Source organism: Mesoplodon mirus, assembly GCF_964341445.2.
Source record: "Mesoplodon mirus genome assembly, contig: HAP1_SCAFFOLD_1253, whole genome shotgun sequence".
NCBI classification, from domain to species: Eukaryota; Metazoa; Chordata; class Mammalia; order Artiodactyla; family Ziphiidae; genus Mesoplodon; species Mesoplodon mirus.
Window position 1 is genome coordinate 1 of NW_028294833.1, and position 13,030 is coordinate 13,030.

The following is a 13,030-nucleotide window of genomic DNA, read 5'->3' on the forward strand; positions in this document are numbered from 1 at the left end:
AGGCTTGTTGCCAGCTGCATAATGCTCCCACATCTGTAGATAGAGCGACTCTAGTTCCATCGTGTATTGTTTGGTGTTGAACAGAGGGCTAGCTGTTCTCTGCTTCCAGACTTTGCCACGAATTTTCTTCAGGTATTCTACATCAGTTCCCAGTTTCACAGCTATCTCTTCATATTCTTGTCTATTTTTAGCAATCAGCTCAAGACAGCCTAAACAAGTGAGCTGGGAAGCTGCAACTCGGGAAGCAAGAGTCTCTCCTGGCATAGTCACCATGGGGGTCCCTGCCCAAAGGACGTCCATCCCTGTGGTGTGTCCATTACAGAGTGGAGTGTCCAAGCAGACATCAGCCAGCTGGCCTCTCCGAACATGTTCCTCTTTAGGAGCAACAGGGGAAAAAATGAGACGGTTCGGGCGAAGGCCCATATTTTGTGCGTACTGTTGAATATTAGCTTCTCCTGCTGCTGGAAAACGCAACAGCCACAGTACACTATTGGGAACACGCTTCAGAATATTTGCCCACACCTGCAAGGTAGATGGGTCAATTTTGTATAACTGATTAAAGTTACAGTACACAATGGCATCTTCCGGTAACCCGTACTGAGAACGTGTGGTTACAATAATGGTACGGGGAACCTCCTCTCCAGTGGCAGCCTTAGTGTTGATCAGGGTAGTTGCCAGTCCATTGCTAATATTGAATCCATTCATTGTAATCTGAATTTGTCCTCTGTTAATCATTTCAATAACTGCTTCTGCAACAGTATTCATAGGAATGACAGGCATATTAAGAGTTGTATTACTGCTGTCTGCGTTGTCTTCTCCATCAGGACATTTCATCTTGACTATTTGCACATCTGATAGACTATCAAGAAATGCTTGGAGGTCGATGCCATTCAGCACAATCCGATTGTCATAAATGTGCCCATTGGACTTAAAATCGATGACGGCTTTTTTCTTCAGGTGAGGGAACATATTAGCATGGTCACCAATAAAGAAAGTATGGGGCATATAAGCCAGTTTCTCAGAATACTGCTCAGCAACTTCAGCAGGTGAAGTTTCCTGATCAGTGATGATATAATCCATGAAAAGCGCGCCACTAGTCCCAGGGTACCCCAGCCACATTGCCTGAATAGGAGCTGGCCTGAGAGCAAAGAGTTCATTTCGAGCACCCCTGGTATAACCATTCAGATTTACAAGGATGTGTATACCATCTTGATGGATGCAATCAGCTGCTTTCCCATTGCATGGAATCTGAGAAAGATCAATGAAATGATTGGCTTCTGCCATCACCTTCGCTCGGAAGTTTGTGCCATCATGTGGGCTCAGGGCATAACAGAATATCTCAAATGTATCAGGATTGTGCATGCCTGGAATAGACTGCATAAGATGAGAAGTAGGATGATTCCCAAAGTCAGAACTCACGTATCCTACACGCAGTCGACCATCACTGAGCTTCAAGTCTTTTGGATGTTCATACGGTGGTTTATGAAGGACACTTATATTAGCCAAGCAGAGGTTCCCATGCCTCTCAGCAATAGCCTTCCTGAAGCCATGAGAAAGAGGATAGAGCATACTATGATGAGGCTGCACAGAAGGCAACCTATTCTTCTCCAACTGGTCAGCCACAATGCTGACCAACTTCTTCATTCGCTCATCATAGTCTGTCCAATCACAGACAACCTGCAGGCAATGAGCCAAATTACAATAAGCGTCAGGAAAGTCAGGTTGAAGCTTCAGAACAGTGCGATAAGAAGCAATTGCTTCTGGAATATTCCCTGAATCGTGGTGAATGGAAGCCAGATTGCTGTGGGCATCCGCAAATGCAGGGCTGATCTGAATGGCATGAGTATAACACTGCAAGGCTCCCTGAACATCCTGCATCTCCCGTAGGGTGTTTCCCATATTGCAGTAGGCATCAGCAAAGGTAGGACTGATTCGAATAGCCTCCTTATAATGCATCAGAGCTTCATGCAGTTTTCCCTGCTGCTTCAATACACTTGCTAAATTTGAATGGGCATCAGCAAAGTCTGGGCAGAGCTCTAATGCTTTACGATACAAGCGAACTGCCTCTTCACTGTTTCCCTGTTCTCCTTTGATATTGGCTAGGTTATTCAGAGAGTCTGCATGGGTGGGACACAGCCGGAGAGCTGTATGATAACAAGCTTCTGCTTCAGCAACACTGTCCTTCTCTTTGAGAGCGTTTCCTAGGTTGCAGTAAGCATCAGGGAAATGTGGTTGCAATTCAATAGCTCGCCTGTAGGTGTCTATTGCCAGATCCATCAGGCCTTGCTCATGGTATACACAAGCCAGGTTGCCATGTACCACTGCATGATTTGGACTCAAGCTTAGGGCACGAAGGTAAGCTGCCACAGCTCTGTCAAAAATCCGTGCCTCATTGAAGACATTTCCTAAATTGATATAAGCATCCAGAAAATTGGGGTCAAGGGTGACAGCCTTTTCAAAGTGATGAATTGCAAGCCAAATCTCCCCTTGCGCATTGAAAACACAGCCAAGATTACTCCAAGCTACTGCAAAGTTCGGTTGCGTCTCAATTGCTTTCAAATAACATGCCTTGGCTTCTTCTAAGCCACCCAGGGCTTTGAGCAGGTTCCCCAGGTCACTGCGAACACAGTACAAATAAGGATTGTACTGAAGAGCAGACACGTAAGCTTGTACTGCCCCTTCCATGTCGCCTGCTGCTACCAATGCGGCTGCCAGGTTAATATAACCATCGATGAAATCTGGTTTGAGACGCAATGCATGCCGGTAATGCTCAGTTGCTTCCTGCAACTGCCCTCTTTCCTTGTACACATTCCCCAAATTCGAATAGGCTTCTGCCAGAAGAGGGTTCTGTTTAATTGCCAGAGTACTAAAGTGGGCAGATCTGTCCAGCCTTCGACACTGGAAGTGTATAGATGAAAGTAATAAAAGTACACCAGTATTGCCTGGCTCTTGTCTCCAGAGCTGCATGCAGTGTCTCTCAGCTGTCTCAAAATCTCCTGCCTGATATTCTCGATGTGCCAACTCAGCTAACCCTTGGAAGGAAAGCATGCGTTTCGTTGGTTCTGTGCTGTCGGCCACGTTGCCCACGGAAGACGCCATCTGGAGCTTCTGGAGAGAGTGAAAAAAGGGGGTAATTGAGTCCCGCTGCCGCCACTACTGGCAAGAACGTTTCTAGAGGGAGCAAACACGAGCGCAGCAGCCGTACCACTGCTTTGGCAGGCTTAAGCGGCGGCAACAGTTACAGGCACCGAACCTTAGGAACTCTGGTTGGCCATCTACCTCTCATGCTCTTGAAATCTTAATTCTTAACCCTGCCCTCTTCCACCATTTTTCTCCTAATCAGGGAATAAAAATTACCTATCCATTTGCCTTAGAAGAAATCAAAAGTCAGTAGTCCAAACACTTTTTAAAATATTGTTTTCTGTCCAGTTGGAAATGAAATACATGATTGACTTTTCTTCATCATTCATATAGTCAACGTGGAAAACATTAGGGCCATGAATTTCAATACAGTAAGATGAGAAAATTTTAAATTGGCCTTCCCAAACCACAAATAAGTAACCGATGTTGTATATAATGCTAAGATCTTAGAGACTGAGTTTGATATTTTAAAAGTTCTGAAAACATTAGCTAATTTCTCCTCATCAAATTTCTCATGACTCAAACCTGAGTATTACTTTTTAAGAGATAAATCTATTTATTTTTATTTATTTATTTTTATTTTGGCTGCATTGGGTCTTCAGTGCTGCGTGCAGCCTTTCTCTAGTTGCGGCGAGTGGGGGCTACTCTTTGTTGTGGTGCCGGGGCTTCTCATCACAGTAGCTTCTATTGTTGTTCCACAACTCTATGGGTTCCTTTTTAGGTCCTACGAAGAACCCTAGAAATTAGTTCATGTAATTATAGGTTTTTGCAAAATTGTCAAAAGTGAGATATTTTAACTTCCATCAGGTAAGACCAGCGTCTATTTCTTTGCCAATTTTCCTTCTATCATAGTCCGCTATGTTGGATCATATTGGATTGGTCACAGGCTTTTTTGAAATCTGGCTAAGGACATGTTTTAAGTGAGGCTATTATGTGATTTTCAGACACCACCATATGTAACTGACTGTATAATATCCCATTACAGGAATAACTTCCAGTACTCTTACTGACTACTCTACTGACTTAACTAGCACAAGACACAGAAGCGTAAGGACAAAAACCACCTTACAGTATAGCCATGTCTTGCACTTCACAGCTCTCAAAGCATGTGCATTTGAAGAAGAAAAAAAGAACTGAAAAATATAAAACCAGAAGTTATTCTGTGGAAAATTATTTCAATCACCAGGCATGTGAAAGATAAGTCAAAGATTCAGTTTTCTTCAATGCTTAGTCAAAACGGAAATTTCCTGCTGTCAGGAATATACTCCAGGGCTTCCCTGGTGGTGCAGTGGTTGAGAGTCCACCTGCCGATGCAGGGGACACGGGTTTGTGCCTCGGTCCGGGAAGATCCCAAATGCCGCGTAGCAGCTAGGCCCGTGAGCCATGGCCACTGATCCTGCATGTCCGGAGCCTGTGCCCCGCAACGGGGAGAGGCCACAACAGTGAGAGGCCAGCATACCGCAAAAACAAAAAAACAAAAAAAAATATACTCCAGGGGCTTCCCTGATGGCACAGTGGTTAGGAAGCCACCTGACAATGCAGGGGACACGGGTTCGAGCCCTGGTCCGGGAAGATCCCACATGCTGCGGAGCAACTAAGACCGTGTGCCACAACTCTGGAGCCTGCGCTCTAGAGCCCGTGAGCCACAACTACTGAGCCTGCGAGCCACAACTACTGAAGCTCGCGTGCCTAGAGCCCGTGCTTTGCAACAAGAGAAGCCACCGCAATAAGAAGCCTGCACACCACAACAAAGAGTATCCCCCAGTCGCTGCAACTAGAGAAAGCCTGCGCACAGCGACGAAGACACAACACAGTCAAAAATAAATAAATAAATAAATAAATAAAAGGATATACCCCATCAATAATGTGTGTAATGGAATGGTGTGAATGAGTATTTTATCAGAATTCCTGTAATGCACAATCCTATAGCAGTACTGAAATCAGTAATGCATTTTTAATAGTAAATATTTATGAGGAAGTAATCCATAGAGGTTTTCTCAAAGTTAACAATGAAAATTAATGTGACATTATCAATAATAAATTGTGACGCTGAAATAAACTTTTCTAAACTATTAATAACTAAAAGCAAACTCTAATCAACCATGTTAAAAGAAATCTATGTCTATAAACTACAAAGTTTATTTCTGAAAATTTTATTTCTAAAACACATAAACTGTCATATGAGGAGGCAGTTAAAGAATATATAGCTACAAGAGTGGGGAAAAAGTTTTATAGAGACACATCTGGCAGTAGTTAATTTTCAAATGTCATTTTTCTAGATTTTGTGACACCTATAGTATTGATATTTGAAAGCATTTAAAAAATTGTAATTTGAAGATTTGCTACTTCCAGGTAGAGTAACATATTTTGAAGCAAAACAACATTTCCACTGAGAAAAATTTAAAAGCCAAATAAAATAGTCAGCATTCAATCAAAAAGTTCTAGACATACCAAGAGATAGAATCATATGACTAAAATTCTAAGAAAGGAACAGATAATACAAAAATAGTTATATAAGATATTGTGTATCTTTATCAGGCAAAGTCTTTATCAAGAAAAGACTTTAAAATCATCAGAATTAATATTATATTTTATTTATTTGTATATTTTATTTATATATTTATATAAAGGACTTAAAGGTAAAGCCCTAGTTAAGGCAGTGACAAAAGCAGTAGCAGTGGGAGTGAAAAGAAATGGTTATATTCAAGGATATTTTGTCAGTAAAAGTCCAAGATCAAATGTCTGACTGCATACATGGGATGGATAGACGGAGTGGGAAAAATCAAAGTTAACTATAGAGGTTCTAGTGAAGATGGGGTTGCAAACACCCAACCCAAGGGGTTGCGATCATCCCCAAGGTCTAGGAGACTCAAAGGGAAGGTCATGGTCGAGGAAAAGTTAATTGCTGGGAAAATAAGACTCCCAGTCTCTCCATCTCCTTATACTAGTTTTTTTTTTTTAACATCTTTATTGGAGTATAATTGCTTTACAATGGTGTGTTAGTTTCTGCTTTATAACAAAGTAAATCAGTGATACATATACATATGTCCCCATATCTCTTCCCTCTTGCATCTCCCTCCCTCCCACCCTCCCTATCTCACCCCTCTAGGTGGTCACAAAGCACAGAGCTGATCTCCCTGTGCTATGCGGCCGCTTCCCACTAGCTATCTATTCCTTATACCAGTTTTGTTTTTCTGCTCATATACGTAGCAGCATTTCATTCAAGGGGAAAGTCATTGATCTGACTGGTCAAATTAAACACCATAGTTCAAGGCACATTTACAGTGGTTAGTTCCTCCACAATTTAGAAAGGAACGTTCACAATTTCCCTCTTCCTACACCGCAGAACACATTGGCCATTCCTCCAAAGTTTCCACTCCATAGAGTGGACCAGAGATGACGTTAGCCCAGAACTGAGAGCTTGGCATGAGATGGTGTCAACCCCACCTAGAGCTCTGGCATAAGTTATGACCCAACCCAGTTCTACAGAGAGCTCTGCGTGGAATCTTGTCTCAGCCATAATAATGTGATTCTGCTTTTCATTTGGTTGTCTTCTTTGCTTAACTTTCCCTGGCCACTCTGACAAACAAAATTTCAGGCAATCCTGGGCCACTCACTAACTTTATTCCATCTAATGTTATCCAGATTCCCAAGAAAATTACTAACAATAAAGGGGGAAATTTGGAACATGGTGAGTTTTAGGTGCCTGAAATATACAGGTAACTGAATCCACTTAAGTAGCAAATTATTTGGATCTCAAATATGCCAGTAGAAGAGCAGACTAAGCTCAATTTAATGTACTCTTACTGGAGACACATGTAAATTCTGGGTCAATTTTGAAAAAGTTAAAAGCACATAGCTGAGATTAAAAGAAAGAAAGGAACACCTGCATGTTTCAGAAAGTAACAGAGAAATTAAATCCAGAGAAATAAGAGCAGACTGATGTCTATGGGTTCCGTTCCTTAGTATAGGCCTTATGTAAATAGGGGCTGGAGCTAGAAATCTAACATTACCTTGAGGCCAGGAATTTAGACTCAGGATGGAACAATATTGAGAAGTTAGTACAGATATCCTACAGAAATTTCATGAGGAACTGCTTAGTCCATTAAGAGGGCCAAGGGAGGTGGTGAGGAAGACTGATATCTCTTGAAAACCTTCAGGTACAGAAAACATCAACACCTCTGAAAAGTAGGCCTGTCCTTCCCAGAGTTGTGATGGCCAGCTTGTCACTAACCTGGAAGGCCCTGTAGGAATCAGAAACTGCAAGGAGAGTAATTCAAAGAAAAACAGATGCAGGATGGGTGTGGCAATAAATCCTAGGACCCTACCAGAAACAAAATTAAAACCACTCTAGAGGGAAATTTTAACAAGCCAGGGCAGAGAGTATCCTAACCAGAATAGAATAATAATTCTGAGGAAGTTACTTTACTTATTTAAGTAATATTCAATGCATTTCCATGGCCAGGCCCTTTTGAAGAATTCTAAAACATATACAAACAATTCATTTACATCTTATATATCCCACCATCCAGAGCAAAATTCACTTAAGAACTGTACTGGTGGAAATTGGGCAGCACTATGGAGAAAATAAAATGTGTTTACCATCAAAAAACATGAAGGTAAGAAAGGGCCTCCCTGGTGGCGCAGTGGTTGAGAGTCCGCCTGCCGATGCAGGGGATACGGGTTCGTGCCCCGGTCTGGGAGGATCCCATATGCCGCGGAGCGGCTGGGCCCGTGAGCCATGGCCGCTGGGCCTGCGCGTCCGGAGCCTGTGCTCCGCAACGGGGGAGGCCACAACAGTGAGAGGCCCGCATACCGCAAAAAAAAAAAAAAAAAAAAAAAAAAAAAAACATGAAGGTAAGAAAGATAATGTCTAATTTTTTAATTATCCTGTGGTTTCTTGAAATCTTTTGAAACCCAAATTAGAGAAACCTAGGAGGAAATGAAGATTTAAATATTTAGAGATTTATCAACTCATCTCTAAAAGCTTTATTAATCTCTTCTTTTAATAACATTCCTGAGAGGTATAAATGTGTCCAGTGATAGGGTTGAATAAGCCTGAGAGAATTTCAATTGTTTACCATTCTTGGTCAGCTCTTAAGACCTTTCAGGAGCATCTTGATTTTCATGGCCTCATCCAACAAAAGCAGGATATTTTACAGAAAGTCCTGGGCCACTTTTTGGCTTGCTTTTGTGTCTATGTTTTTGGTTTTTTCACATCGGGTGGTACATTAGGCTACCTATTGCATACTCCCTCATTCATGCATGCATTCATTCAAACAATATTTACTGCGTTGAGACATTTAATTAACACTCAATAAATGATGTTTAGATGAATGAATGCGCTTTCTATCAAAGTAAGTGTAAGTACTGAGAAAAATTACAGAATGTATGATCCCAGCCCCACAAAAGCTTATAACTGTGTTGAGGATATAACAGATGCTGATGAAATAACTAATATATCATATTGGACAGTTTCTAAGTTCAAAAATGAGTTTTTATAAATAATCAGAGCCTAAGGAGGACAAAGAAGGGACAGTTCATTATGGGTTGAATCTATCAATAAATGTACATTTCAGATGAGATTTGAGATTGACCTCAAAGAAGAGGACTTAGATATATGAACAGAGAACAAAAAAGGCATGGTGATAGCATGTGCATAGATAGTGTGGCCGATATTTATGTTCTTCATTAAAGATAGTCAGAGATAACCCAAATGTAACTGTTTCCATGGGTCCATTCTCAGTATCCAAACAAAACGGCCAATCCTATCTTAGTCAAACTAATGAAAAACACAGTCTTTAACAAAGAGATTGTGAAGGAAAGGGGGAGAGAAAGGCTTGCATCCCACACCACACAACAAAACTTATTGAATTCTTTGTTTAATTTTCTCCCTCTGAAAATTTCCTCTCCCCCCTCTGTACGTGTCTCTTCTCCCACATCTGGCCACACTCTACCAGCCATCTTTCCAGATCTTTCCAGAACTCTCCATCCTAGTTTCATTAGGCCACAATTTAAACATCTCACAGGTCTCCAGGATGCATCCCCATCACTTATTCCACAAAGACAAACAAAGGACACTTCTCAGGATCACGTTTCTTTGAAGGAAGAGGTCATGAGGGTGATTATAAATAATATAAGGTGGAGAGCAGTGACTTAAAATACCATTTTTCAGCTTAGAATGTGAATACAGGGAACTTTGGGAAACTAGAAAATCTAGAAAGGATTCACTGATAATTATTTATGTTCAATGAATAAAATAAAATGTAATAATACGGCTAAACTCTGACAGATAAACTTTTTCAAAAGTTGCTTTCACACACCGTCACTATTGGGATGTTTGATAAACACACCTTTCCTTCTTTACTTTCTTCTTTCTTTGCAGATACTGGCACCAAACTTTCAAACGATAAGAACCTTCCCATAAGTCCCTTGCCAGGCAAGATTAAGGTATAACAATCCAAACAAATTTTTGAAGAAGATAACTGGTTGAAAGCATAAGAAAAGAGCTGGGTTTCTCTTATTCAACAGTCACATAATGAGTAATGTGGGAATTGGTTTAAAAAGTCTCTCTGCATGAAGGGCTAAGGTTAAGATTAGAACTTCTGAGGCCAGAAGAGCAAAATGACTACAACAATCCACATATTTTCAAGAGCCGCCCTTTGGATGTGAGGGATTGATTTTTCCCACTACTTTTTCAGCAACCCAACTGGTGTCTTTATTAAACGACATAAGAGAATACAGTGTGGCCAAGAAGGCTTAGATTTCCTTAGCCCCAAGTCAGATATTCTCCAATGACTGTCCACTCTAATTAAAAAGAGAGATTTACAGAAGGAAACTGGATACAACTGAGTGTACCTTAATTTCAACCCTTTACCTGAGTTATTTGTTTTGCTTTCAATTCTCCGCTGAAGTGCCTACATTAATATATTTTTAAGAACATTTCCTTAAGTTGAAGTATTCATTCAGTATATTCATTTACTATAATTTAGAAAAGCCAAATGATTTAGGCAAATTCATTTCTATATTGCCACAGCAGTGTACTGTGAACTAAATGACACCTGGCAGTTCTTTACTCAGATACTAACTCAATTAGAAGGCAGAACAAGGATACCTACCCATTCAGGGAGGGAAAGGTCACTTAGCCTCTGTAGCTGTCTTAGGTCTCTTATCATCACAGTAACAAATTGAAGACTAAAAACCATATGATCATCTCAATAGATGAAGAAAAAGCTTTTGAAAAAAATTCAATATCCATTCATGGTAAAAACTCTCCAGAAAGTGGGCATAGAGGGAACATACCTCAACATAATAAAGGCCATATATGACAAGCTCATAGCTAACATACTCAATGGTGAAAAGCTGAAAGCATTTCCCCTAAGATCAGGAACAAGAAAAGGATGCCCACTCTCACCACTTTTATTGAAGGTAGTTTTGGAAGTCCTAGCCACAGCAATCAGACAAGAAAAGTAAATAAATAAAAGGACTCCAAAATGGAAAGGAAAAAGTAAAACTGTCACTGTTTGCAGATGGCATGATACATAGAAAATCTGAAAGACACCATCAAAAAATTATTAGAGCTCAAAAATAAACTTGGTAAATTTGCAGGATACAAAATTTATATATAGAAATCTATTGTATTTCTATACACTAACAGTGAATTATCAGAAGGAGAAATTAAGGAAACAATCCCATTTACAATCACGTAAAAAAGAATAAAATACATAAGAATAAATCTGCCTAAGGAGGTAAAAGACCTGTACCCAGGGAACTATACGACACTGATACAAGAAATTAAAGATGACACAAACAGCTGGAAAGATATACCATAGTCACGGATTGGAAGAATTAATATTGTTAAAATGACCATCATACCCAAGGAAATCTACGGATTCAATGCAGTCTGTATCAACATATCAAGGGCATTTTCCACAGACCTAGAACAAATAATTTTAAACTTTGTATGGAAACACAAAAGATCCTGAATAGTTAAAACAGTCTTGAGAAAGAAGAACACAACTGGAGGAATCATGCTCCCTGGCTTCAGACTGTGCTACAAACCTACAGTAATCAAAACAGTATGGTACTGGCACAAAAACATCGATCACTGGAACAGAATAGAGAGCCCAGAAAGAAACCCATGCACTTATGGTCAATGAATCTATGACAAAGGAGCCAAGAATATGCAATGGAGAAATGTCTGGGCTTCCTTAGGGATGGTTTCATCAATTAATTTGTTTTCTTAAATGGACCATACTTTTCCATGTCTTTGTATACCTTGTGATTTTTTTGGTTGAAAATTTGTCTTTCAAATATTATAATGTGGTATCTATGGAAATCAGATTCTCCCACTTTCCCAGGGTTTCCTGGGCTTTTGATTGTTGAAGGCTGTAGTAGTCTGTTTAGGGACCTTTCCAAACTATTTTTGCAATGACTGTTTTCCTTATCGTATGTACGCACTGAAGTCTCTGTTCCTTTAGTTCATGTTTAGCTAATGTTTTGACAGAGATTTCCTTGAATTCCTGCACCTAAAACAAACAAAAACAAATATACACAAGCACATCCACATGCACACTCAAAACCACACACCTCTGCCCATTGTGCAGATTGCTGGATCACTCCTTCAACATTTAGCTGACCCGCATTGAGTTCAGGGCTCAGCCCATGGTCAAAGCTTAGAGACTCCTCTGGTGTTTTCAGAACATGCATCTTATCTTGAGTATGCATGTGGCTTTCTTAATTTCTCTGGACACGTGTGTACTTTTTGTAGGTTCTAATTTCCCAAAGAATCTCCCCCAACTTTGGCTCCTGCATCTTCTGTGGTCTATTGTATTTCAATGCACAGTCTTCTGCCCCAGCCATCTGTGCTTTGTTAGTTCACCTTGCACTTTCTTTGAGCAATGACCGCTGCTTTTCCAGACTGTGTTCCAAGTTAGCTAAGACAGAGATAAGCATCTTGTGTCAGTCCTTCAGGTAGCTCCCAGACAGGTTAGAACAGATACACATGATAATCTGACAGTACGGTCTCTTCTGCTCCCTCCTGAAGCAGGATTGAGGGTCCCATACTAGGAATGGTCTGCTGCTACTTTAAGACTATCACTGCATTAAGACTCCACCACTTTAAGACCATCACTACACTAACAGTGGATGGGGCAAGGGCAAGTAAAAATGCCACAAAGCTTTCCTGCCATTTTCAAATTGCCTCTTCCCTGGTTCAGTATGTGTTTGCTTGCTATAAATCTTTGGCTGATTTCAGGACTAAGAGAAACTCAAAGAACTCCACAGCAAAAAACAGTATAATCAAACTCTCAGAAGCCAAAGGACACAGAAAGAATCTTTTCTTCCAAAGGAGAAAGAAAAAAGAAATTTGTTACAAAGCAGGGATCCTCAAAAAGATTAGAGCTGGGCTTCCCTGGTGGCACAGTGGTTGAGAGTCCGCCTGCTGATGCAGGGGACACGGGTTCGTGCCCCGGTCCCGGAAGATCCCACATGCTGCGGAGCGGCTAGGCCTGTGAGCCATGGTCGCTGAGCCTGTGTGTCCAGAGCCTGTGCTCTGCAATGGGAGAGGCCACAACAGTGAGAGCCCCGCGTACCACAAAAAAAAAAAAAAAAAGATTAGAGCTAGTTTCCTATATGACACCACGGAAGCAAGAGGCCAGACATATTTAAAGTGCTGAAAGAAAAAAAATTGTCCACCAAGAATTCTATATTTGGCCAAACTGGTTTCAAAACATAGGGAGAAATTAACGCATTCCCAGATGAACAAAGGCTGAGGGCATTTATTTTACAACTTCCTACCACTGCCCTATGAGAAATGCTAAATTGAACCTTCAGGTTGAAATGAAAGGACACTAGACAGCAACTCGAAGCTGTAGAAAGAAATAGAAAT

The 13,030-nt window shown here is 40.7% G+C and overlaps 1 protein-coding gene across 1 annotated transcript; it reads right to left on the reverse strand.

Annotated features, from left to right (window-relative positions):
- Positions 1–3: 3 nt before the first annotated feature.
- LOC309797943 (UDP-N-acetylglucosamine--peptide N-acetylglucosaminyltransferase 110 kDa subunit-like) lies at positions 4–4,982 on the reverse strand (the record flags this gene model as incomplete). Its single annotated transcript, XM_082646311.1, has 1 exon — positions 4–4,982. A coding segment is annotated over exon 1 (3,096 nt), but the record flags the coding sequence as incomplete, so codon positions are not given.
- Positions 4,983–13,030: the final 8,048 nt, after the last annotated feature.